The sequence below is a fragment of the Lathyrus oleraceus genome, chromosome 3, assembly GCF_024323335.1.
Source record: "Lathyrus oleraceus cultivar Zhongwan6 chromosome 3, CAAS_Psat_ZW6_1.0, whole genome shotgun sequence".
In the NCBI taxonomy this organism is placed as follows: domain Eukaryota; kingdom Viridiplantae; phylum Streptophyta; class Magnoliopsida; order Fabales; family Fabaceae; genus Lathyrus; species Lathyrus oleraceus.
In genome coordinates this window covers 388,599,638-388,624,791 of record NC_066581.1, presented here as the reverse complement: position 1 = coordinate 388,624,791, position 25,154 = coordinate 388,599,638, and the positions used below count along the sequence as shown (strand labels likewise).

Genomic DNA, 25,154 nt, shown 5'->3' with positions numbered 1-25,154 from the left:
GGGAGTAGCCAATTGAATTGGCGTCTCCTCTTAAAAATTACACATAGGCGCCAATTGGATTGGCTAGGGCAGGTGCCCTAGCCAATCCAATTGGCGCCTCCTTGCAATTTTTAAGAGGAGCCGCCAATTCAATTGGCGCCTCCTCCTAAAAGTGGGGTATATTGGGAATTTTGTTGAAAACTTGGGTATTTTGGGAATTTTTTCGAAAAACTGGGTTATCTCGGTAAAAAAACCTATAATTAAGAATAACATATAAAAAATATAATTATATATTAATAAAAAATAAACTTAATTATAATTATTTTAACTTTTGATCATTCTCTATTTTTGATATATTGAATTTTTATCATATTTTTGTTTATTTATTATATTTTTATAATAAATTTTTTAAAGCCTTTGAAAATTTGAGATTTTATATTATAGAGTATGTTGTTGTTGCATAAGACGGGTCGTGGACTCGTGGTAAGAAAAGGTTAAAATGGAGAGAAACTATAAGTAGTAATTTAAATTGTATTTTAAGTAAAATAAAAGTCTAGAGTGTATACTTATTAAGATTTTAACTAAACTAGCATAGATGCTAGCTTTAATATTTCATTCCTATACAAAATAGAATATAGTAACTTTTTTTGAAAAGGCATAAAATGAAAACTTAGCGGTAAGTAAGGCGGTTCACTAACTTTATACCTTACTTTTGAATTTTGATTAAACCACATGTACTAGTATACTTTTTAAAGCAATTAAACCACATGTACTTAAATCTAAACAAATTCAAACTTTTTTTTCAAATTAAGTAAAAAGGATAATGATAGTGCGAAGAATCCGAGTCCCCCAATTGGTTGAGTGTTACATTTGGCACGTGTGGAAGATGATAAAATAAAAAAAAAATCAAATCATACATAAACCCTAATTCACACACACAGCAAACAAGCAACAATTTCCAACAATGGCTTCACACACTTGTTCCAGCAACTCATCTTTCCAATCCTCATTCACCAATAAACTCAAATCCATCCAATTCAACAACAACCGGCATTTCCCCCCAAATTTTCCTTACCCTAGATCTTTAACACCGCCAAGCGCATCCCTTAGAGTCGACGTGGGAGCACCCAAGGCAAGGGTGGAGACGGGGAAGAAGACGAAAGAGGTGATTGAGGATGAAGCGAAGTTCTTGGTGGGTACTTATGCTAGGGTGCCGGTTGTGCTTGAGAAAGGGAAAGGGTGTAAATTGTATGATGTTGAAGGGAATGAGTATTTGGATTTGAGTAGTGGGATTGCTGTGAATGCGCTTGGGCATGGGGATGATGATTGGTTGAAAGCTGTTGTTGATCAAGCTGGTATTCTAACTCATACTAGCAATGTTTATCTCACTATTCCTCAGGTATTGCCAACATGCTTTCATTCTTCTGTTTTTTAGGGTCTTTTTAGAGTAAGATTATTTTTTTAGGATTTTTTTATACTAATTTCATACTTATTAATAAATGAGTTAAGTGTAATTAATTTTATCGATTACATGGACAATCAAAGAAAAATTTATTATAATAGCCTTAGCTAGTTATATATGATGAATCAAGGGTATGTGTTTGAATTAAATCAAGGGTATGTTAGTAATACAATAATTAGTTTAAAAGTTATTGACTTTTGCTTTTGCTTATAATAATGATCATGATGTAAAGTCATTTTTTTTATAATAGTAACATTAGATGCTAGATTGAGTCTTTAATAGTAGAAAACAATGTTTTAACTATGACTAACGACTGGATCTCCCGGTCATGGTTTGATTACTTTAAACCTTTTGAACATGACACTTACATTGACTTGCAGATACATAGCGTTAGGTTCATGGTTCAAATCGTTGAATTATTTTGTTCAGTTTTTAATATATATGTACAAACAGACTGAATCAGCTACACATGACACTTACATTGACTTGCAGATACTAGTAACAATTTGAAAAAATGGAAGTGATGGAATGTAATATGTAAATGTATGTGCTAGTTTCATGTCGGTGCTGGATACTTTCATATGTCGGACACTGAACATGTCTTCAATCTGAAGTGTGAATTGAACTGCTACATAGAACAAAGGAAAAAAGAAAATAGAAAATGTGTTATTTAGTTATAATGTGTGTTGTGGTGTATGGGTTTCTTTGAAAGTTATAATTTGTTGTTCTGTTGTGTTTGTGATGATTTGTTTGAATGAAGGAAATAATTGTTCTTTGAAACATATTAAATAGTTGTTTAAAGTAAATAATAGGAAATTGCAAGCCTTTTTTGCCTAAATAATGAAATCTCTTGTAACTCTAGGTGGGAGTGATGTAAAGGGAAAAGTAAAGGAAGTGAGCAATGTTGTCGATGGCGGTCCATGGCGAAGAGCCAAAATCCCGCAATACTGGCCGCTTTGCGGCACCGTTATTGTGGATTATGGCAGAAAAACCCGTAATAGCGGCCGATATTTGCCATTGTGGCGAGCACAAAAACCACCATGTCTGCCGTAGTGGCCATGGTGCCGCAATTTGATAACACTGGAAGTGAGAAAGTGAGAAATGTGATAGAGATGTAATAGAGAAGGAAAAGAGAGATAGAAAGGCAAGGGAGAGTGGCAAGGGTGAAATTTTTTTTTTATAAAATCAGTCTATCACTCCATACTCTTTTTATTTTTTTTATTTTAAGACGGCTATTTTATTAATTTGTTTGAAGGTCAGTAATGGTTTATGGAGTTGGAAAGTGTTTAAATTGTTTATTCCTCTTTAGTCGCTATTTGGCATTGACGCTAATTTGCCGGGATTCTGAAGTACCATTTTACTGACATTTGAATGACTTTAAAATCACTTGGATGACTTTGTGCTTATTTTTTGTTTAGAAATTTTAGGTGGACATTATTTTTCCAAGAGTGTCACACTTCAGGTTCTGTATTCCCACTCCACTCTTTGTATTTCCATTAACAGAAGGAACACTAGAATACTGTGAAAAAGGCCTATTAAGAATCTCTCATTGTATGCAGCTTTCATAAATTTGAATATTATTATCTATTATCTATGGCTGGTTCATTCATCTCTATGATTTCATATCTTGTAACTATATGTTTGCCCATTTGTTACAATAATGCTTTATCTGTATCTGTAATTTTTTTTTTAAACTGATGCAGGTAGAACTTGCAAAGCGTTTAGTAGGTTCATCTTTTGCTGATCGTGTATTTTTCTCAAATTCTGGAACTGAAGCAAATGAAGCAGCTATTAAATTTTCAAGAAAATATCAGAAACACACATGTACTGAAGGGAAAGCGCCAGCTACCGAGTTCATAGCTTTTAGCAATTGCTTCCATGGGAGAACCATGGGCGCAGTTGCCTTGACAAGTAAAGTGCAGTACAGAACACCTTTTGAACCTGTTATGCCTGGAGTGAACTTTATAGAGTACGGAAATGCACCAGCTGCTGTAGAGTTAATTCAGCAGGGCAAAATTGCTGCTGTTTTTGTCGAGCCTATCCAAGGAGAAGGGGGAATATACAGTGCTACAAAAGAATTTCTACAGTCTCTGCGAAATGCTTGTGATGAAGCTGGGACACTTCTTGTGTTTGATGAGGTATGCGCACTATCTAATCTTGACATCTGGTTGTACTCGTAAGGCAGTTACTGAGTGCATCATTTCGTTTTTTTTTTGAAGTTAAGGGAAAAATAATAACCAGAAACTTGAATATGTAACCGATGCAAACATGCAACAATGGTTTTGTTAGTGTGTTTGAATTGTGTTTATAACTTCTCATATTTGCAATTGTTTCATTTGGCTATTTTTCTTTTAACAGATATATATATCATTTCTATGGTTTTGTAGGTTCAATGTGGTTTAGGTAGAACAGGACATCTTTGGGCTCATGAGGCATATGGAGTCTTCCCGGACATTATGACACTTGCCAAGCCTCTTGCTGGAGGCCTACCTATTGGAGCCGTCCTCTTAACCGAGCGAGTTGCTTCTTCTATAAAATACGGTGAACACGGGAGTACTTTTGCAGGAGGTCCTCTTATTTGCAATGTCGCCCTTGCAGTTTTGAATAAAATATCAAAACCTAATTTCCTCTCCGACGTATCAAAGAAAGGACTATACTTCAAAGAACTACTAAAACAGAAATTGGGAGGAAATCCCCATGTGAAAGAGATTCGTGGCGTCGGGCTAATTATAGGAATTGATTTAGACGTGCCTGCATCACCGCTGGTAGACGCTTGCCGAAATTCTGGCCTTTTAATATTGACAGCTGGAAAAGGTAATGTTGTTAGGCTTGTTCCACCATTGATTATAACAGAACAGGAGATTGAGCAAGCAGCTGATATTCTGTCCCAAACTTTGCATGTTTTGGATGCCAATAATTCAAAGTAGGAGAAAGAGGCTTTATTTTCTTGCTGGAAAGATCATGGATTTTTCTTGCATGAAGATATTGTTTCAAGGTTATGTAATATTGTATATTAAATAAGTGGCAGATGTGATGATTTTGCATCGATGCTTTCATTGTATGTCAGAAGGGTATGTGGCTATTTTGCCATTTGAAGTGTAATAACTTGTTTTTTTATTTATCATTTCTCTTCTCCATGTTGTCACTTGTCTATCATTTATGGGAAAAGGTTGGGACCTAATAATGAGGTAGACAGAGCAAAAGGGGGCGAAGCTCGTTTATTGACACTAAGAGGTAATAAAGGCATTCAGACTCACATTTGATGAATCTTTCGTCCCAAACTCTGATCCTGCAGGGTAACATAGGTGACACTACAATCAAGAGAACGAGTTAAACGATTGGCTGAAAGTAAATTAAATAGACAATTAGGTCCATAGAGGACATAAGTAACCAAGAGAGAAGGTAGAATTTGAACGGTACAAATTTCTTCGGATCGGATTTGAGAACTATTGCAAAAGTTATAATAGGTAAGAAATTAGATGTAGAGAGGGAAGAGAAAATATTTTTATTACCGATCAAACACATCAAAATCAAGGACCCAATATCCAAGAGAAGATGATTGAGAGAGACAAGTAAATAAATTATCAGTGTGTACTCTTTAAAACAGTGGTACGTGTGCTCTTTAAAGCAGTGGTACCTGGGAACTGGTTCCTCTATTCCATGAGAAATCGAAATCTTTAGTAGATTGTCGTTGACTTTATATAGTGGAGGTTGGTCTAGATGGTAAGATTGATCGATTTAAAAGGATACACTTAGATTTTTGGATTGAATTATAGTGATACTTTCTTGCCTGTAAATAAGATGACATCTCTTAGACTTCTTTTAAGCATTGCAACCATTCGACATTGGCCTTTTCATCAACTTGACATAAAAATGCTTTTTTACATGGTTCAATGTCTTGTTTAAGATCCAATAGACCACCTACTATGGTTTTCGCTATCGGGTCACCCACATTTATTTTCACGCTCCAGATGTTCAGTCCTGGGCATAAGGAGGGTGTTAAGAGTCTCACGTCGGATAATATATGATATGAACATGTGTTTATAAATAAGGGTAATCTTCACTCTACCAACCGATTTTACATAGTTGAGTCATGTCCAACCACCTTTCTTAATATATTTGATTATTAAAAATTTAAACGCAACTATAAATACACCTGATATAATTTGATATATATTGAAGAAAATTACATCCGAAGAACCGTGTAAAATCTACGGGGAGAAAAATCCATCACATATAAATATAATAAATTAAAAATAACTCCATTTTTTATTAGTCTAAAGAATCTCCTTCTTTGGTGTTAACTAATTTTCAACTTTCTTATTTTTGTCCTTCTTTCCATTTTAATGTTTCAAATTTCTTTCCATTTTAATGTTTCAAATGACATCTTACATACTTGTGTAACACGCTTCAACACTCGTCACCTGCATTTTTTACTGCAGCTAGCTAGCTACTCAACTCTTTTAACTTTATTTGCTGTTACTTTGAGATATACTTAGATCTTACTTTTTCATTTCCGAAACCTACTCAACTTTGAGTCACTCACTCAACAAAACATCCTCTCTCACTCACAAACACTCGCATCAATCATCTTCATCCTTACAAGGTTTATCATTAACTCTAGTATGCTTTCATGTTTCTGTTTATGTTCAATGTTTGTGTGTATTGTGTTGAAGCTTTTTACTGTTTTAACATCTCACCTTCATTTGCATTTCCCGGTTTCATTTGTATTTTTCAGCTCTTTCAACAGTGTATTTTCATTGTCTATTTGTATTTTTCACTTAACTACGCATTTGTACTTTCTTCAAGTGTCACAGATTCAAGGTTTGTGTGTGCTGTTCATGTTCAAGATTTGTGTGTACTTCTTTATTTCCAACTACTAACATCAATCTACTATCTTAGATGTCAAGGCCTCTCTCCCAGTTTTTCAGGATCATAGTTACTGAATATCATCAACAAAAAAAGCTTGTAAAACCTTGTGTAAGTATCTTTTAACATCATCATACTTTGTATGATCTGACTTGTTTCCTCAATTTGGTCTGTTTGTTATGCGCTCATTACGCATATTAATCTGTTTTAATTATTTGACAGATGTTACCAATAAAGATTGTGAAGAAATATGGAGAAGGTTTAGCAAAAGTTATCTGTTTAAAGACTCCTGATGGTGAAGAATGGAAAATAAATTTGGTGAACAATGATGGCAAAATATGGTTTGGAAAAGGTTGGAAGGAATTCACACAGTATTATTCTCTATGTCAGGGCCATCTTCTGATGTTTAAATATCAAAGAAGTTCTGAATTTCATGTAGACATTTTTGATAAAACAACCGTAGAGATAAACTACCCTCTTAAAAGAGTTGAAGCTGAAAAGGTTTCAAACAATGAGGAAGATTGTAGAACAAGTAAGAAGAGAAAAGCTAACTCTTCCTTTGAATTTGGAAGCACTAGTTGTGCCAAGCATCATACTCACAAGAGAAGCAAAGGTATAATTAAGATTCTTTTAACGTGTTTAAGATAAGTTATTAGCTTTTGTTCTCTTCAATTCATGTCTGATAAATCTGGTAAAAACATGAGGAAGCGACATACATTTTTATTAACATGAAAAATGATTGCGAACTATGTGCATTATGATGTTCTGTTTTTGCAGTAAAACAAGTGAAAACAACACTTGAAAGCGCAAAAGAGTTCAAAACATCTAATCCATCCTTTATTGTTGTCATGGGTACAACATATGTTGAAAGCCGATATCGTGTGGTAAGTAGCAATGAAACATTGTAAAATAATTTGAAAAATATAGCACACAAGTTAATAAAACTGTTTTACGCAATTAATTTTAGGATATAGAATAAAGTAGAATTCGAGTAGTTTATAATTTTAAGAAACCTTTTATTTTGCTTGGCAGACAATTCCTTGTGAATTTGGTAAGAGACATTTTAACTTGAAAAAGAAGATAGGAGACATTTATTTTGGGATGTTGGGTGAGGAAAGAGTTTGGCGTGCACGGTATGTAATTAGGATGATCGGACGAGGAATGAAGTTTGAAGTCACAGGTGGATGGTATGAATTCTCAAAGGACAATAATTTGAAAGTCGGTGATGTTTGTAACTTTGAGCTCATTCTTAAGACTGACATGACTTTTCAAGTTCACATTTTTAGAAAAACAAATGAAGACAACAGTAAGACTAATTGAAGTTTGGTTTTGTTGAATGAATTGATGTAGTAAACCTTTTGTATTACTTGCAGACTTGGTCAAGAGTAAACCTCTATTTGGAAAATGAGTGATTTGAATATCAGTTTTCATGGTAGATGAGAAAAGTGAATGTGTAAAAATGTTATGAATGAATCTGAAATTTTTGCACTAAAATAAACATGTTCCTAATTGAAAATTAAGAACAACATTCTTTCAAATGCAGGAACCATCAACAAAGATGTGCTATCATTCTCTCCTTTCTAGATTACACAACTGTTTGTACAGGAAGTTTGACAACACTAAATTTTTGTGCCAGGATAAAAACACTCGATGCTATTTTCCTTGACCTTGAAGTGAAAATTATGAATCTTAACAGGTGAAATTCCATGCTGCTTATGTAACACCATCAACTGCATAAGATGACAAACAAAACATAATCAGAGTAAGTTTATGCAATCCGATTAAATCGACAATCCATGGCTACAGACAGTGATTGCTAGTTTGCTACATTAATCTTAAGACAATATAAAGATAAACCCTAGGAATCAGTGCAAACAAAAGCATGAAATATTTGTATCACAACTACAACATAATTCAACATTTGAAAGATAAATAATAATAACTTATTCTTCTCCCTTTTGATTTATTTTGCAGCAACCGGAACATGCATTAACAATGCCACTGATGATAGATAATTTGAGTGATTAAAATACGGTTTAATTGGTTCAATCTATTAAAATACGGTTGAACAAACCAGAATTAGATCAACAAGCAAATTGGTCTATTCCCAATTTCACAGTTCAGTTTTAAAAAAAATATATATTTTACTCCATTAATATTTTCAAAAAATGTAAGAATCATATATTCAGCTTAAGCATGAACTTATCATGTAGAATGATAGAAATATACCTGTCCATGCACATCTTTTGCCAAACCAGTGGCCAATGGTTCAGCCTTGACCAAAATGTCGGCAAGGTGCTCCATCTCTAAGATAATGTCAGGCTTCTCTTCATTCAAATAAATATCTCTATGGTTAAGTGCAACGAATGCACAACCCTGTGATAGGAACAGATAAATATATGAACAAAAAATATATATATTGAAATTGATTTGAAAAACAGTCAAGGCAATGATATTATCTTACATATTCTGATGTTAGTGTATAGCAATAATGCAGGAAGTCTAAAACGTCATTTGAAGAGCCATTAGCAGCAACTTCAAGAAAAGAGATATCATCTATCATGATAGTGACAAATTTCATGTTGTCTTGAGGTAATGCCTTGATCACTCTTTCAATTTTCTCAAATACAGCAGCAAAACCATTGTGATTGGATTTTCCTTCATCTAGTCATAAATAACAACGATATTACTCAGTCAAGTACATAATCCATCGGACACAAAAATGAAATGTCAACATTTTTATGGTAAACTGCCATCAACTAAAATCACAAAATATTAATCATTTGATCATAAAATATCAATTTGGCAGCTAATGGCCAATAGTCAAGCACGGGATCTTAAGTAGAATTGGACGGCCTGTAAAAGATCGTGAAACTAGGATCGTAGCATGACACTTAAGATCTTACTGAAGGGCAAAATGGTTCTTTGACATATATACATAAACACAAAAACATGAAATTTATAATACACGAACAAAATAACCCATAAATCACAAAATTCAACCAATTTAATTAATAACTCATAACCATCATTCCATAATTTAACAAGTTCAAAAGACTTTGTTCAAAATAAGTAGCTCAAAAAACATAAATCTAACCAATAAGTCTAATCATCTAAGATATTATGTATTCTCATGTCATGATAGTCATATAAAAGGCAATTTCAGCCCGTAAGATCGTAACATCTTAAGATTTAGCACTTGATCTTGACCACAAAGTGCACAAAAAAGTTTTTTCTAAGATCATAGCACTAAAAGGCAACTTCGGGACATAAGATCGTAAGATCTTAAGACCCAGAACTCGATCTTGACTACACTGCTAATGGCTACTAGCTATACACTTTTTACAGCAGTTATGCATGGAACAAAATATTTTCACTATTTAATATGGCTTGCTCTAAAAGTTAGTAATTTCTAATAGCTCTTGGGGGAGAAGATTTTCTGTTGCCAGTTGTTGTCCTTACACTCACCTTGAGGACAAGGGATGTTATGAGGGCAGAAGGGTTGATGTGAGGAGAAAGAGGAGGTGTGATGAAAAGAATCATATTCTAGAGAAGTATTGGTTGTGATCCGGAAGACGGTGCTATATTTAGTGGGAGTAATAATTACAGGAGAGATGCTGGAATTGGTTGGGGCTTTTGGGAGAGATTAGGCTCTCTCTATTCACCTAAGTCTATATTATCTTCTTTTTCTATATTTGATACTACCCAAGTCTATATTATCTTCTTTCTCTATTTGCTTAAGTCTCTTATCAATTTGATACTGCCTTTAATTCCATTACATACACATTTCAATTTTCTATTTGGGTTCCTACCAATATGTGTATAAATAAGATAATGGATTTAGAGATAAGTTATCTAGTCATTCGAGAAAATGATGGGGCCTTTTGGACATATGAAGGCACATAATCACAGACCCTCAAAGTTATACAATTACAATCTAAGCTGTTAAAAAAAGGAATTTTCTCCTAAATATTACTCCCTCCATCCTATAATGAGTGACTCATCTTTGTATAAAACAAAATTGTCCTAAAATGAACGACTCTTTTCAATTTTCCATGCAATATTAATTACTTTTTCTTTTAATAGCATCCTCTAATTAATACTACTTGCATCGTTCCCAATTCAATATATTTCACTTTGCATTTATGATAATCGTGACTCCACCAAGTACTAGATAAGGATTTAGGTTGTAACTTGTAACAACTTTTCCTGAATGAGAAGAGAACATATAGAGTCAAAGATAAAAGTGAGGGAACTGTATGGAAACGGGCCTCTAGTTTGATCATATCTAAGCAATTGAAGAACTATTCCTTAAAATCCAACTATCAAGGGTGAAGAAGAAACCCATTTAAATACTCCACCTAGCATCTATACTACTCAGTGTGGACTTGAGCATATCGTATAATGCCAATGTCCCTATCACGACACTGCCTCTGAGAGCCAACATCATAACGGTTGCACTCTACACCGTTTTTTTCATCCTTTCTGATCAACCCTTCCGTAAATAAACCTAACTGGGCCACTCATAACGAGGCACTCATACCAATTGTTACTTACCCAGCACCTGAAGAACCCTCCATTATAAGCTAGCTATCAAGGGGAAGAACCAACCCACTTAAACACTCCCACAAACCATCCCATATTGTGGGACTTGGGCACCCCATAATACCCAAGGTCCTATCACAATTGAGTCTTTAATAGTAGAAAACAATGTTTTAAATATCGACTAACGACTGGATCTCCCGGTCATGGTTTGATTACTTTAAACCTTTTGAACAAGGAAGAAACATAGCGTTAGGTTCATGGTTCATATTGTTGAATTATTTTGTTCACTGAATCAGCTACACATGACACTTACGTTGACATGTAGATACTAGTAACAATTTGAAAAAATGGAAGTGATGGAATGTAATATGTAAATGTGTGTGCTAGTTTCATGTCGGTGCTGGATACTTTCATATGTCAGACACTGAACATGTCTTCAATCTGAAGTGTGAATTGAACTGCTACATAGAACAAAGGAAAAAAGAAAATAGAAAATGTGTTATTTAGTTATAATGTGTGTTGTGGTGTATGGGTTTCTTTGAAAGTTATAATTTGTTGTTCTGTTGTGTTTGTGATGATTTGTTTGAATGAAGGAAATAATTGTTCTTTGAAACATATTAAATAGTTGTTTAAAGTAAATAATAGGAAATTGCAAGCCTTTTTTGCCTAAATAATGAAATCTCTTGTAACTCTAGGTGGGAGTGATGTAAAGGGAAAAGTAAAGGAAGTGAGCAATGTTGTCGATGGCGGTCCATGGCGAAGAGCCAAAATCCCGCAATACTGGCCGCTTTGCGGCACCGTTATTGTGGATTATGGCAGAAAAACCCGTAATAGCGGCCGATATTTGCCATTGTGGCGAGCACAAAAACCACCATGTCTGCCGTAGTGGCCATGGTGCCGCAATTTGATAACACTGGAAGTGAGAAAGTGAGAAATGTGATAGAGATGTAATAGAGAAGGAAAAGAGAGATAGAAAGGCAAGAGAGAGTGGCAAAGGTGATAATTTTTTTAATAAAATCAGTCTATCACTCCATACTCTTTTTTTATTTTTTTATTTTAAGACGGCTATTTTATTAATTTGTTTGAAGGTCAGTAATGGTTTATGGAGTTGGAAAGTGTTTAAATTGTTTATTCCTCTTTAGTCGCTATTTGGCATTGACGCTAATTTGCCGGGATTCTGAAGTACCATTTTACTGACATTTGAATGACTTTAAAATCACTTGGATGACTTTGTGCTTATTTTTTGTTTAGAAATTTTAGGTGGACATTATTTTTCCAAGAGTGTCACACTTCAGGTTCTGTATTCCCACTCCACTCTTTGTATTTCCATTAACAGAAGGAACACTAGAATACTGTGAAAAAGGCCTATTAAGAATCTCTCATTGTATGCAGCTTTCATAAATTTGAATATTATTATCTATTATCTATGGCTGGTTCATTCATCTCTATGATTTCATATCTTGTAACTATATGTTTGCCCATTTGTTACAATAATGCTTTATCTGTATCTGTAATTTTTTTTTTAAAACTGATGCAGGTAGAACTTGCAAAGCGTTTAGTAGGTTCATCTTTTGCTGATCGTGTATTTTTCTCAAATTCTGGAACTGAAGCAAATGAAGCAGCTATTAAATTTTCAAGAAAATATCAGAAACACACATGTACTGAAGGGAAAGCGCCAGCTACCGAGTTCATAGCTTTTAGCAATTGCTTCCATGGGAGAACCATGGGCGCAGTTGCCTTGACAAGTAAAGTGCAGTACAGAACACCTTTTGAACCTGTTATGCCTGGAGTGAACTTTATAGAGTACGGAAATGCACCAGCTGCTGTAGAGTTAATTCAGCAGGGCAAAATTGCTGCTGTTTTTGTCGAACCTATCCAAGGAGAAGGGGGAATATACAGTGCTACAAAAGAATTTCTTCAGTCTCTGCGAAATGCTTGTGATGAAGCTGGGACACTTCTTGTGTTTGATGAGGTATGCGCACTATCTAATCTTGACATCTGGTTGTACTCGTAAGGCAGTTATTGAGTGCATCATTTCGTTTTTTTTTTGAAGTTAAGGGAAAAATAATAACCAGAAACTTGAATATGTAACCGATGCAAACATGCAACAATGGTTTTGTTAGTGTGTTTGAATTGTGTTTATAACTTCTCATATTTGCAATTGTTTCATTTGGCTATTTTTCTTTTAACAGATATATATATCATTTCTATGGTTTTGTAGGTTCAATGTGGTTTAGGTAGAACAGGACATCTTTGGGCTCATGAGGCATATGGAGTCTTCCCGGACATTATGACACTTGCCAAGCCTCTTGCTGGAGGCCTACCTATTGGAGCCGTCCTCTTAACCGAGCGAGTTGCTTCTTCTATAAAATACGGTGAACACGGGAGTACTTTTGCAGGAGGTCCTCTTATTTGCAATGTCGCCCTTGCAGTTTTGAATAAAATATCAAAACCTAATTTCCTCTCCGACGTATCAAAGAAAGGACTATACTTCAAAGAACTACTAAAACAGAAATTGGGAGGAAATCCCCATGTGAAAGAGATTCGTGGCGTCGGGCTAATTATAGGAATTGATTTAGACGTGCCTGCATCACCGCTGGTAGACGCTTGCCGAAATTCTGGCCTTTTAATATTGACAGCTGGAAAAGGTAATGTTGTTAGGCTTGTTCCACCATTGATTATAACAGAACAGGAGATTGAGCAAGCAGCTGATATTCTGTCCCAAACTTTGCATGTTTTGGATGCCAATAATTCAAAGTAGGAGAAAGAGGCTTTATTTTCTTGCTGGAAAGATCATGGATTTTTCTTGCATGAAGATATTGTTTCAAGGTTATGTAATATTGTATATTAAATAAGTGGCAGATGTGATGATTTTGCATCGATGCTTTCATTGTATGTCAGAAGGGTATGTGGCTATTTTGCCATTTGAAGTGTAATAACTTGTTTTTTTATTTATCATTTCTCTTCTCCATGTTGTCACTTGTCTATCATTTATGGGAAAAGGTTGGGACCTAATAATGAGGTACATAGAGCAAAAGTAGAGCAAAAGGGGCGAAGCTCGTTTATTGACACTAAGAGGTAATAAAGGCATTCAGACTCACATTTGACGAATCTTTCGTCCCAAACTCTGATCCTGCAGGGTAACATAGGTGACACTGCAATTAAGAGGACGAGTTAAACGATTGGCTGAAAGTAAATTAAATAGACAATTAGGTCCATAGAGGACATAAGTAACCAAGAGAGAAGGTAGAATTTGAACGGTACAAATTTCTTCGGATCGGATTTGAGAACTATTGCAAAAGTTATAATAGGTAAGAAATTAGATGTAGAGAGGGAAGAGAAAATATTTTTATTACCGATCAAACACATCAAAATCAAGGACCCAATATCCAAGAGAAGATGATTGAGAGAGACAAGTAAATAAATTATAAGTGTGTACTTCTTTAAGGCAGTGGTACCTGGGAACTGGTTCCTCTATTCCATGAGAAATCGAAATCTTTAGTAGATTGTCGTTGACTTTATATAGTGGAGGTTGGTCTAGATGGTAAGATTGATCGATTTAAAAGGATACACTTAGATTTTTGGATTGAATTATAGTGATACTTTCTTGCCTGTAAATAAGATGACATCTCTTAGACTTCTTTTAAGCATTGCAACCATTCGACATTGGCCTTTTCATCAACTTGACATAAAAATGCTTTTTTACATGGTTCAATGTCTTGTTTAAGATCCAATAGACCACCTACTATGGTTTTCGCTATCGGGTCACCCACATTTATTTTCACGCTCCAGATGTTCAGTCCTGGGCATAAGGAGGGTGTTAAGAGTCTCACGTCGGATAATATATGATATGAACATGTGTTTATAAATAAGGGTAATCTTCACTCTACCAACCGATTTTACATAGTTGAGTCATGTCCAACCACCTTTCTTAATATATTTGATTATTAAAAATTTAAACGCAACTATAAATACACCTGATATAATTTGATATATATTGAAGAAAATTACATCCGAAGAACCATGTAAAATCTACGGGGAGAAAAATCCATCACATATAAATATAATAAATTAAAAATAACTCCATTTTTTATTAGTCTAAAGAATCTCCTTCTTTGGTGTTAACTAATTTTCAACTTTCTTATTTTTGTCCTTCTTTCCATTTTAATGTTTCAAATTTCTTTCCATTTTAATGTTTCAAATGACATCTTACATACTTGTGTAACACGCTTCAACACTCGTCACCTGCATTTTTTACTGCAGCTAGCTAGCTACTCAACTCTTTTAACTTTATTTGCTGTTACTTTGAGATATACTTAGATCTTACTTTTTCATTTCCGAAACCTACTCAACTTTGAGTCACTCACTCAACAAAACATCCTCTCTCACTCACAAACACTCGCATCAATCATCTTCATCCTTACAAGGTTTATCATTAACTCTAGTATGCTTTCATGTTTCTGTTTATGTTCAATGTTTGTGTGTATTGTGTTGAAGCTTTTTACTGTTTTAACATCTCACCTTCATTTGCATTTCCCGGTTTCATTTGTATTTTTCAGCTCTTTCAACAGTGTATTTTCATTGTCTATTTGTATTTTTCACTTAACTACGCATTTGTACTTTCTTCAAGTGTCACAGATTCAAGGTTTGTGTGTGCTGTTCATGTTCAAGATTTGTGTGTACTTCTTTATTTCCAACTACTAACATCAATCTACTATCTTAGATGTCAAGGCCTCTCTCCCAGTTTTTCAGGATCATAGTTACTGAATATCATCAACAAAAAAAGCTTGTAAAACCTTGTGTAAGTATCTTTTAACATCATCATACTTTGTATGATCTGACTTGTTTCCTCAATTTGGTCTGTTTGTTATGCGCTCATTACGCATATTAATCTGTTTTAATTATTTGACAGATGTTACCAATAAAGATTGTGAAGAAATATGGAGAAGGTTTAGCAAAAGTTATCTGTTTAAAGACTCCTGATGGTGAAGAATGGAAAATAAATTTGGTGAACAATGATGGCAAAATATGGTTTGGAAAAGGTTGGAAGGAATTCACACAGTATTATTCTCTATGTCAGGGCCATCTTCTGATGTTTAAATATCAAAGAAGTTCTGAATTTCATGTAGACATTTTTGATAAAACAACCGTAGAGATAAACTACCCTCTTAAAAGAGTTGAAGCTGAAAAGGTTTCAAACAATGAGGAAGATTGTAGAACAAGTAAGAAGAGAAAAGCTAACTCTTCCTTTGAATTTGGAAGCACTAGTTGTGCCAAGCATCATTCTTACAAGAGAAGCAAAGGTATAATTAAGATTCTTTTAACGTGTTTAAGATAAGTTATTAGCTTTTGTTCTCTTCAATTCATGTCTGGTAAATCTGGTAAAAACATGAGGAAGCGACATACATTTTTATTAACATGAAAAATGATTGCGAACTATGTGCATTATGATGTTCTGTTTTTGCAGTAAAACAAGTGAAAACAACACTTGAAAGCGCAAAAGAGTTCAAAACATCTAATCCATCCTTTATTGTTGTCATGGGTACAACATATGTTGAAAGCCGATATCGTGTGGTAAGTAGCAATCAAACATTGTAAAATAATTTGAAAAATATAGCACACAAGTTAATAAAACTGTTTTACGCAATTAATTTTAGGATATAGAATAAAGTAGAATTCGAGTAGTTTATAATTTTAAGAAACCTTTTATTTTGCTTGGCAGACAATTCCTTGTGAATTTGGTAAGAGACATTTTAACTTGAAAAAGAAGATAGGAGACATTTATTTTGGGATGTTGGGTGAGGAAAGAGTTTGGCGTGCACGGTATGTAATTAGGATGATCGGACGAGGAATGAAGTTTGAAGTCACAGGTGGATGGTATGAATTCTCAAAGGACAATAATTTGAAAGTCGGTGATGTTTGTAACTTTGAGCTCATTCTTAAGACTGACATGATTTTTCAAGTTCACATTTTTAGAAAAACAAATGAAGACAACAGTAAGACTAATTGAAGTTTGGTTTTGTTGAATGAATTGATGTAGTGAACCTTTTGTATTACTTGCATACTTGGTGAAGAGTAAACCTCTATTTGGAAAATGAGTGATTTGAATTTCTCTTTCTGATTTGGTTTGTGTTTGACTCAGGACTACATATTGGAGGGCGTTAAACCACAAAATCAGTTTTCATGGTAGATGAGAGAAAAGTGAATGTGTAAAACTGTTATAGAATGAATCTGAAATTTTTGCGCTAAAATAAACATGTTAATTGAAAATTAAGAACATTCTTTCAAATGCAGGAACCATCAACAAAGATGTGCTATCATTTCTCTAATTTCTAGATTACACAACTGTTTGTAAATGAAGTTTGGCAACACTAAATTTTTGTGCCAGGATAAAAACACTCGATGCTATTTTCCTTGACCTTGAAGTGAAAATTATGAATCTTAACAGGTGAAATTCCATGCTGCTTATGTAACACCATCAACTGCATAAGATGACAAACAAAACATAATCAGAGTAAGTTTATGCAATCCGATTAAATCGACAATCCATGGCTACAGACAGTGATTGCTAGTTTGCTACATTAATCTTAAGACAATATAAAGATAAACCCTAGGAATCAGTGCAAACAAAAGCATGAAATATTTGTATCACAACTACAACATAATTCAACATTTGAAAGATAAATAATAATAACTTATTCTTCTCCCTTTTGATTTATTTTGCAGCAACCGGAACATGCATTAACAATGCCACTGATGATAGATAATTTGAGTGATTAAAATACGGTTTAATTGGTTCAATCTATTAAAATACGGTTGAACAAACCAGAATTAGATCAACAAGCAAATTGGTCTATTCCCAATTTCACAGTTCAGTTTTAAAAAAAATATATATTTTACTCCATTAATATTTTCAAAAAATGTAAGAATCATATATTCAGCTTAAGCATGAACTTATTATGTAGAATGATAGAAATATACCTGTCCATGCACATCTTTTGCCAAACCAGTGGCCAATGGTTCAGCCTTGACCAAAATGTCGGCAAGGTGCTCCATCTCTAAGATAATGTCAGGCTTCTCTTCATTCAAATAAATATCTCTATGGTCAAGTGCAACGAATGCACAACCCTGTGATAGGAACAGATAAATAAATGAACAAAAAATATATATATTGAAATTGATTTGAAAAACAGTCAAGGCAATGATATTATCTTACATATTCTGATGTTAGTGTATAGCAATAATGCAGGAAGTCTAAAACGTCATTTGAAGAGCCATTAGCAGCAACTTCAGAAAAGAGATATCATCTATCATGATAGTGACAAATTTCATGTTGTCTTGAGGTAATGCCTTGATCACTCTTTCAATTTTCTCAAATACAGCAGCAAAACCATTGTGATTGGATTTTCCTTCATCTAGTCATAAATAACAATGATATTACTCAGTCAAGTACATAATCCATCGGACACAAAAATGAAATGTCAACATTTTTATGGTAAACTGCCATCAACTAAAATCACAAAATATTAATCATTTGATCATAAAATATCAATTTGGCAGCTAATGGCTACTAGCTATACACTTTTTACAGCAGTTATGCAGGGAACGAAATATTTTCACTATTTAATATGGCTTGCTCTAAAAGTTAGTCATTTCTGATAGTTCTTGGGGGAGAAGATTTTATGTTGCCGGTTGTTGTCCTTACACCATCTTGAGGACAAAGGAATGTTATGAGGACAGAAGGGTTGATGTGAGGAGAAAGAGGAGTTGTGATGAAAAGAATCATATTCTAGAGAAGTAGGGAAGTATTGGTTGTGATCCGGAAGATGGTGCTATATCTAGTGGGAGTAATAATTACAAGAGAGATGCTGGAATTGGTTGGGGCTTTTGGGAGAGATTAGGCTCTCTCTATTTGCCTAAGTCTATATTATCTTTTTTTTTTTTATATTTGATACTGCCTAAGTCTATATTATCTTCTTTCTCTATCTGCTTAAGTCTGTTATCAATTTGATACTGCCCTTAATTCCATTACATACACATTTCAATTTTCTATTTGGTTCCTACCAATATGTGTATAAATAAGATAATGGATTTAGAGATAAGTTAATCTAGTCATTCAAGAAAGTGATGGGGCCTTTTGGACATATGAAGGCACATAATCGCACACCCTCAAAGTTATACAATTACAATCTAAGCCGTTAAAAAAAGGAATTTTCTCCTAAATATTACTCCCACTCCATTCTACAATGAGTGACCCATTTTTGTATAAAACAATATTGTCCTTGTTGGTTCTATGTGTTAGCAGCAATTTTGGTAAAACCTAGAGTGTTTACAAGTTGTCACAAGTGTTGTCTTGACATAAGATAACATGTACCTGCAGGATGTTTAAAATGAGAATATGCAGGATTTTACTGAGATGTCAGATCCGATGTTATGACATATGTATACAGAACATTCAGTCTGAATGTTATGTATTGTGTGATTGCATTTTTTATGCTAATCTATGTATGATTGATGAGATGATTGAACGCGCTCTCAATCAGTAATTACAACTAGATTGACTTATTTTCCAACGAGATATAATCAGCTGTCATGAGAAGATATGAATGGAAATTAGTTTTAGGGTTTTATGATGTCCAAGCCCAGCCAAATGCTTCTATATAAAGGACATGGAAAACCTGGTTTTATACACAAGAAATTGAAGGAGAATTGCGGTCCAAAACGCAGCGGAAATTAAAATTTCTCCTTTAGAGATCCTTACGAATGGTCATGATCAGTGATAGAATATTTACCTCTTGTGACGGTTGAAACCTTTGGTGCAGATCTCTTGTGACGATCAAAACCTTTGATGCAAATCCACGAAGCGATCACGAACGTTGAACGATGACAACGTCTCTACTCAGTCCACACGAACGGGTTCCTTCAATCTCAGTGCTAGCTGGTACGAATGAAGGCTTTGAGTGAGAGGGAGAGTGATAGAAAACGAAAATAATGCAACCGCAAATTTTTGCTTCTGCACAAGGGTTCTATTTATAGAACCACTTGTGTGGGCTTCAAGCTAAAAGCCCACTTAAGTGTATTTTGGCCCATGTCTTATAATATGCCCAAAATCACTTAAGCTCATGGTACCTTACCATATTTCGTATTCTACTCAAGTACATCGTACCTTACGATGCTCTATAACTCACTTAAGGGCACCGTACCTTACGGTATTCCTTAGTTACTCTATCTCTCATCAATCCGTCCTTTGTGTGTGACCCTGTAGGTTTTCGTGACATTGGCAATTATATTAAATCACGCATTTAACATAATAAACAGTGAGCGGTATCTAGCAACACATCACTGCTACCCAAGACACGAAAATGTCATGTGATCTGACAATTCCTTCTGTGATAATAATTATGTGTATAATTACCCTTTTGCCCTTATGTCTATATTGAACACAAGGCATAGACCGTGTCATCCTTGTCCAGTTCAATATTGGGCCCATAGACATTTATCCTGTTATGCAGGATGGGCAAATTCCATCTAGGTCACTCATGTCCCTCAGCATGCTTCGTGGAGTACCCATTAACTGTCTTTATGGTTATCCAGTTACGGACAACGTTGGATCAGCAATAAAGCACTCGACTCTACATCTAGGATCCATAGTGGTTTCAGGTCGAAGAGTGGAATACACTATTATCACCATGAGAATAACTTATGACACCTTGCATAACTTTCTATATAGTATTCTCATAGCGGGTCAATCCGGTATAAATATTACTCCTAATATTCATACCTATGTTTAAGACTTGATAACTCTTTATCCATGATCCATGAGATGTGATCATCAGTCTACAAACATAATAGTCTTAATGCTTTAATGTTATCCCACTTCACACTAAAGCTCGACTACGGATACTTTAAGAATAATGTCCTTATGTTTAATGTGATCTCATGATTAAGTCATACTTGATACCTTAAACAGACTAGCTATTCTAGGGACTTTATTAAACAAACGTAATAAAGAAAAAGCCTTTTATTATTAATAAATAATTCGATACAAGTACCAAAAGTATTGGCCTCTAGGGCTTACACCAACAGAAATAACAAACGAAATATTGAGAGAGAATAAGGGTTTGAGTCTTGTGTGGTTGGTGTATTGTAAGCCATTCATTCATCCATAGATGATTGAATTGGACTGATTTTTGAGTTGTAATTTGTCCACTATAAGCTTTGAAGCATGAGTGTGTGTTTACTTGATTGAAGCTTTTAAGCAAGATCCAGTATGTGTCTTTGAAGAGTGTCTTCTTTTCATTATAATTCTTGTTTTCTATCACTGCTGTGATTGAGGGGGAGTGAGTAGAATCTCATATCTAAGAGTTCTTAGGTAGAAGTCACACGGGTAGAGATTAGGTGAAAAGACTGTAACTTGAAGTTGTTTATTGAGAGTCTTTGAACTGATTTTGTTTAGTGGATTTCCTTCCTGACTTGGTAGCCCCCATGCGTAGGTGAGTTTGCACCGAACTGGGTTAACAATTGCTTGTATCTCTTGCATTACTGTTCTTTATCTTTTATCCTGTTTGTATTGTTCAGATATTAGTGTCATGACATTACCTTTGACATCTCATATCTGATACCAGAATTTCAATTGGTATCAGAGCAGGCATCCTGCTCTGGTTCTAGGTGAGATCTAGGGACGTTACTTTCTGGTACTATGGATAGAGACGGAGGATCTGTTCACAGACCACCTATTCTGGATGGATCCAACTATGACTACTGGAAACCTCGAATGGTATCCTTCCTAAAATCTTTGGGTAATAAGGCTTGGAAGGCTGTTTTAACAGGCTGGGAACATCCAGTTATTACTAAGGAAGGAGAAGCTACAACTGATAAGAAGGCCGAGGAACAATGGACCAAAGAGGAGGATGATCTAGCCCTTGGGAACTCTAAAGCATTGAATGCTATATTCAATGGAGTAGATAAGAACATCTTCAGATTGGTAAACAACTGTGAGGTGGCTAAAGATGCTTGGAACATTCTCAAAACCACTCATGAAGGCACCTCTAGAGTGAAGATGTCTAGACTGCAGCTGCTCACTACCAAGTTTGAAAATTTAAGGATGAAAGAAGATGAAAATATTCATGAATTTCATATGAATATCCTTGAAATTGCTAATGCCTCAGGAGCCCTGGGTGAGAAGATGTCAGATGAAAAACTGGTGAGGAAAATACTCAGGTCGCTTCCTAAGAGATTTGCCATGAAAGTGACAGTCATAGAAGAGTCTCAAGACATTTCCAATATGAGAGTTGATGAGCTAATTGGATCCCTCCAAACATTTGAGATGGGAATGTGTGATGGATCTGAAAAGAAAGTCAAAAGCATAGCCTTCATGTCAAACACTGAAGAGAAAGAGGAAGAAAGTGGTCAAGATACTGATGAAGATCTGGCAAATGATGTAGCATTACTGGGAAGACAGTTCAACAAACTTCTGAAAAAGATGGATGTAAGGTCTAAGTCTAATGTCAAGAACATCTCATCTGACATCAGTAAGTCCAATAATGCTGGAAGAAGAACAAGATCTGATGAAAAGTCCAAAGAAGGAAAAGGAGTTCAGTGCCATGAATGTGATGGGTATGGACACATTAGAGCTAAATGTGGAACCTACCTCAAGAAACAGAAGAAGAGTATTGCTGCTACTTGGTCTGATGAAAGTGAAACAGAAGAGTCTACAAATCTTGTGACTGCCTTGACTGGAAGATGGGGTTCTGATGAAGACTCAAGTGATGATGAAGTAACCTTTGATGAGTTAGACACTACCTACAGAAAATTGTGTCACAGAAGTGAAGAAGTGTGTCAACAAGTTGAAAGTCAGAAGAAAGTGATAACACAACTGGAGAATGAGAAGGTAGAACACTTGGAAACCATCTCTAAGTTAAAGACTGAAGCAGTGTTCTTGAATTTCAAACTGGATGAGATGACAAAATATGTCAGAATGCTAAATAATGGATCTGACACCTTAGACAAAATTCTCCAGACTGGACAAATGGCAGGAGACAAGTCTGGCATTGGGTTCAATGAATCCAAACCTGAGTGCAGTCACACTGGTAACAAACCAAAATCCAAACCTGAGTGCAGTCACACTGGTAACAAACCAAAGATGTCACATCATAGGTCACAACATCATAAAGGAAGACAACAGAAAGGGAAACATCAAAGATGGAGATGTCATTACTGTGGAAAATTTGGCTACATAAAACCATTCTGCTATAAGTTGTATGGCTATCCTAGTCCTTCTCATCATCAACCTAGACCCAAACATCACATACCTGTCAACAGAAAACAATGGGTTCCTAGGACTGGTGTTACAAACCTGATAGCTCACACTTCCTTCAGAGTTTCAGCCAAAGAAGACTGGTATTTTGACAGTGGGTGCTCCAGACACATGACTGGAAACAAAAACCTGCTAACTGGCCTTCATCCTCATGCCACCAGCTATGTAACCTTTGGTGATGGAGCAAAGGGTGAAATCAAGGGGATTGGTAAGCTTAACTGCCCTGGAGTCCCTAACATTGACAATGTCCTACTTGTTAAAGGACTGACTGCAAACCTAATAAGCATCAGTCAACTATGTGACCAAGGTCTAACTGTAAACTTCACAAAAACTGAATGTCTGATTACTAATAAAGAAAATGAAGTGATCATGAAAGGAGTAAGGTCTAAGGACAACTGCTATATGTGGAGTTCTCAAGAAACTGGTTATTCATCAATGTGTACTCTAGCCGAAGAAGAAGTGAAGATATGGCATCAAATATTGGGTCATCTGCATCTTAAAGGAATGAAGAGGATTATATTTTTCGAAGTTGTTAGAGGAATTCCAAACTTGAAGATTGATGAAGGAAGAGTTTGTGGGGAGTGTCAGATTGGAAAACAGACAAAGATGTCACATCAGAAGCTCAGACATGACACCACTTCCAGAGTGCTGGAACTTCTCCATATGGACTTGATGGGACCCATGCAGGTGGAAAGCCTTTGTGGGAAGAAGTATGCTTATGTAGTGGTGGATGACTTCTCCAGATACACCTAGGTCAATTTTATAAGAGAAAAATCTGATGTATTTGAAGTTTTCAAAGATCTTTGTCTAAGACTTCAAAGAGAAAAAGAAAGTCAGGTTATCAAAATCAGAAGTGATCATGGGAAGGAATTTGAGAACAACAAATTTGTTGGATTCTGTGCATCAGAAGGAATTAGTCATGAGTTCTCATCTCCCATTACTCCTCAGCAAAATGGTGTGGTAGAAAGGAAAAATAGAACCCTCCAAGAATCATCCAGAGCTATGATTCATGCTAAGGAATTGCCCTACCACTTCTGGGCTGAAGCTATGAACACAGCCTACTATGTTCACAATAGAGTTACCTTGAAGAAAGGGACTCCTACTACTTTATATGAAGTCTGAAAAGGGAGAAGACCTACAGTCAAATACTTCCATGTGTTTGGTAGTAAATGTTATATCTTGACTGATCGTGAACAAAGAAGGAAGATGGATCCCAAGAGTGATGAAGGAATATTTATGGGCTACTCAACAAACAGCAGAACATTTAGAGTCTTTAATTCCAGAACAAAAGTAATGATGGAATCTATCAATGTTGTGGTTGATGATCAGCAGACTGATGTCACAGATGATGTTGAGACATCCCTAAATGCTCCCTCAGCTGATCTCCCAGACAAAAGTAATGAGAGTGAACTCACTCAAGCTGACAAAATTAATAAGGGACCCTTTATCAGAATTCAGAAGGATCATCCTAAAGATCTCACTATAGGAGACCCAAATAAAAGGGTCACAACTAGATCAAGGGAAGTGATCTCACATGGTTGTTTTGTGTACAAAATTGAGCCTAGGAATGTCAAGGAAGCCTTGACTGATGAGTTCTGGATCAATGCCATGCAGGAAGAGTTAGGCCAATTCAAGAGAAATGAAGTATGGGAACTGGTTCCAAGACCTGAAGGAATAAATGTCATTGGAACAAAGTGGGTGTACAAGAATAAATCTGATGAACAAGGGGTGGTTACTAAAAATAAAGCAAGATTAGTAGCACAAGGATACACTCAAGTTAAAGGAGTTGACTTTGATGAAACATTTTCCCCTGTAGCTCGCCTTGAGTCCATTAGACTATTGCTTGGAGTGACATGTATTCTGAAGTTTAAACTATTCCAAATGGATGTGAAAAGTGCCTTCTTGAATGGCTACTTAAATGAGGAAGTATATGCTGAACAACCTAAAGGATTTACAAATTCAAATCTTCCAAAGCATGTGTAC

At 35.2% G+C, this 25,154-nt stretch overlaps 3 protein-coding genes and 1 pseudogene across 4 annotated transcripts; 3 read left to right on the top strand and 1 right to left on the bottom strand.

Annotated features, from left to right (window-relative positions):
• The first annotated feature begins 828 nt into the window (after positions 1–828).
• On the top strand, positions 829–13,826 carry LOC127127872 (acetylornithine aminotransferase, mitochondrial). Of its 2 annotated transcripts, none has more exons than XM_051057149.1 (3): positions 829–1,378; positions 12,393–12,827; positions 13,077–13,826. In XM_051057149.1, exons 1-3 carry the CDS (start codon positions 944–946, stop codon positions 13,614–13,616), a joined length of 1,410 nt encoding a protein of 469 aa, XP_050913106.1. In that variant the 5' UTR covers positions 829–943; the 3' UTR covers positions 13,617–13,826. The 2 variants fall into 2 exon arrangements, with proteins under 2 accessions (XP_050913106.1, XP_050913105.1); XM_051057148.1 differs by lacking the exons at positions 12,393–12,827; positions 13,077–13,826 and adding exons at positions 3,145–3,579; positions 3,829–4,578.
• Positions 5,991–8,461, top strand: LOC127127876 (putative B3 domain-containing protein Os04g0347400). Its single transcript, XM_051057153.1, has 7 exons — positions 5,991–6,047; positions 6,251–6,265; positions 6,344–6,421; positions 6,533–6,923; positions 7,088–7,194; positions 7,343–7,497; positions 7,854–8,461. Exons 3-7 carry the CDS (start codon positions 6,344–6,346, stop codon positions 8,008–8,010), a joined length of 888 nt encoding a protein of 295 aa, XP_050913110.1. The 5' UTR covers positions 5,991–6,047; positions 6,251–6,265; the 3' UTR covers positions 8,011–8,461.
• A 1,399-nt stretch (positions 13,827–15,225) lies between the features above and the next one.
• Positions 15,226–16,899, top strand: LOC127127877 (B3 domain-containing protein At3g18960). The gene is made up of 6 exons (XM_051057154.1): positions 15,226–15,282; positions 15,486–15,500; positions 15,579–15,656; positions 15,768–16,158; positions 16,323–16,429; positions 16,578–16,899. Exons 3-6 carry the CDS (start codon positions 15,579–15,581, stop codon positions 16,863–16,865), a joined length of 864 nt encoding a protein of 287 aa, XP_050913111.1. The 5' UTR covers positions 15,226–15,282; positions 15,486–15,500; the 3' UTR covers positions 16,866–16,899.
• Positions 16,900–17,118: 219 nt separating this feature from the next.
• LOC127127878 (elongator complex protein 6-like) overlaps positions 17,119–25,154 on the bottom strand; it is a 39,801-nt pseudogene continuing 31,765 nt past the window's right edge.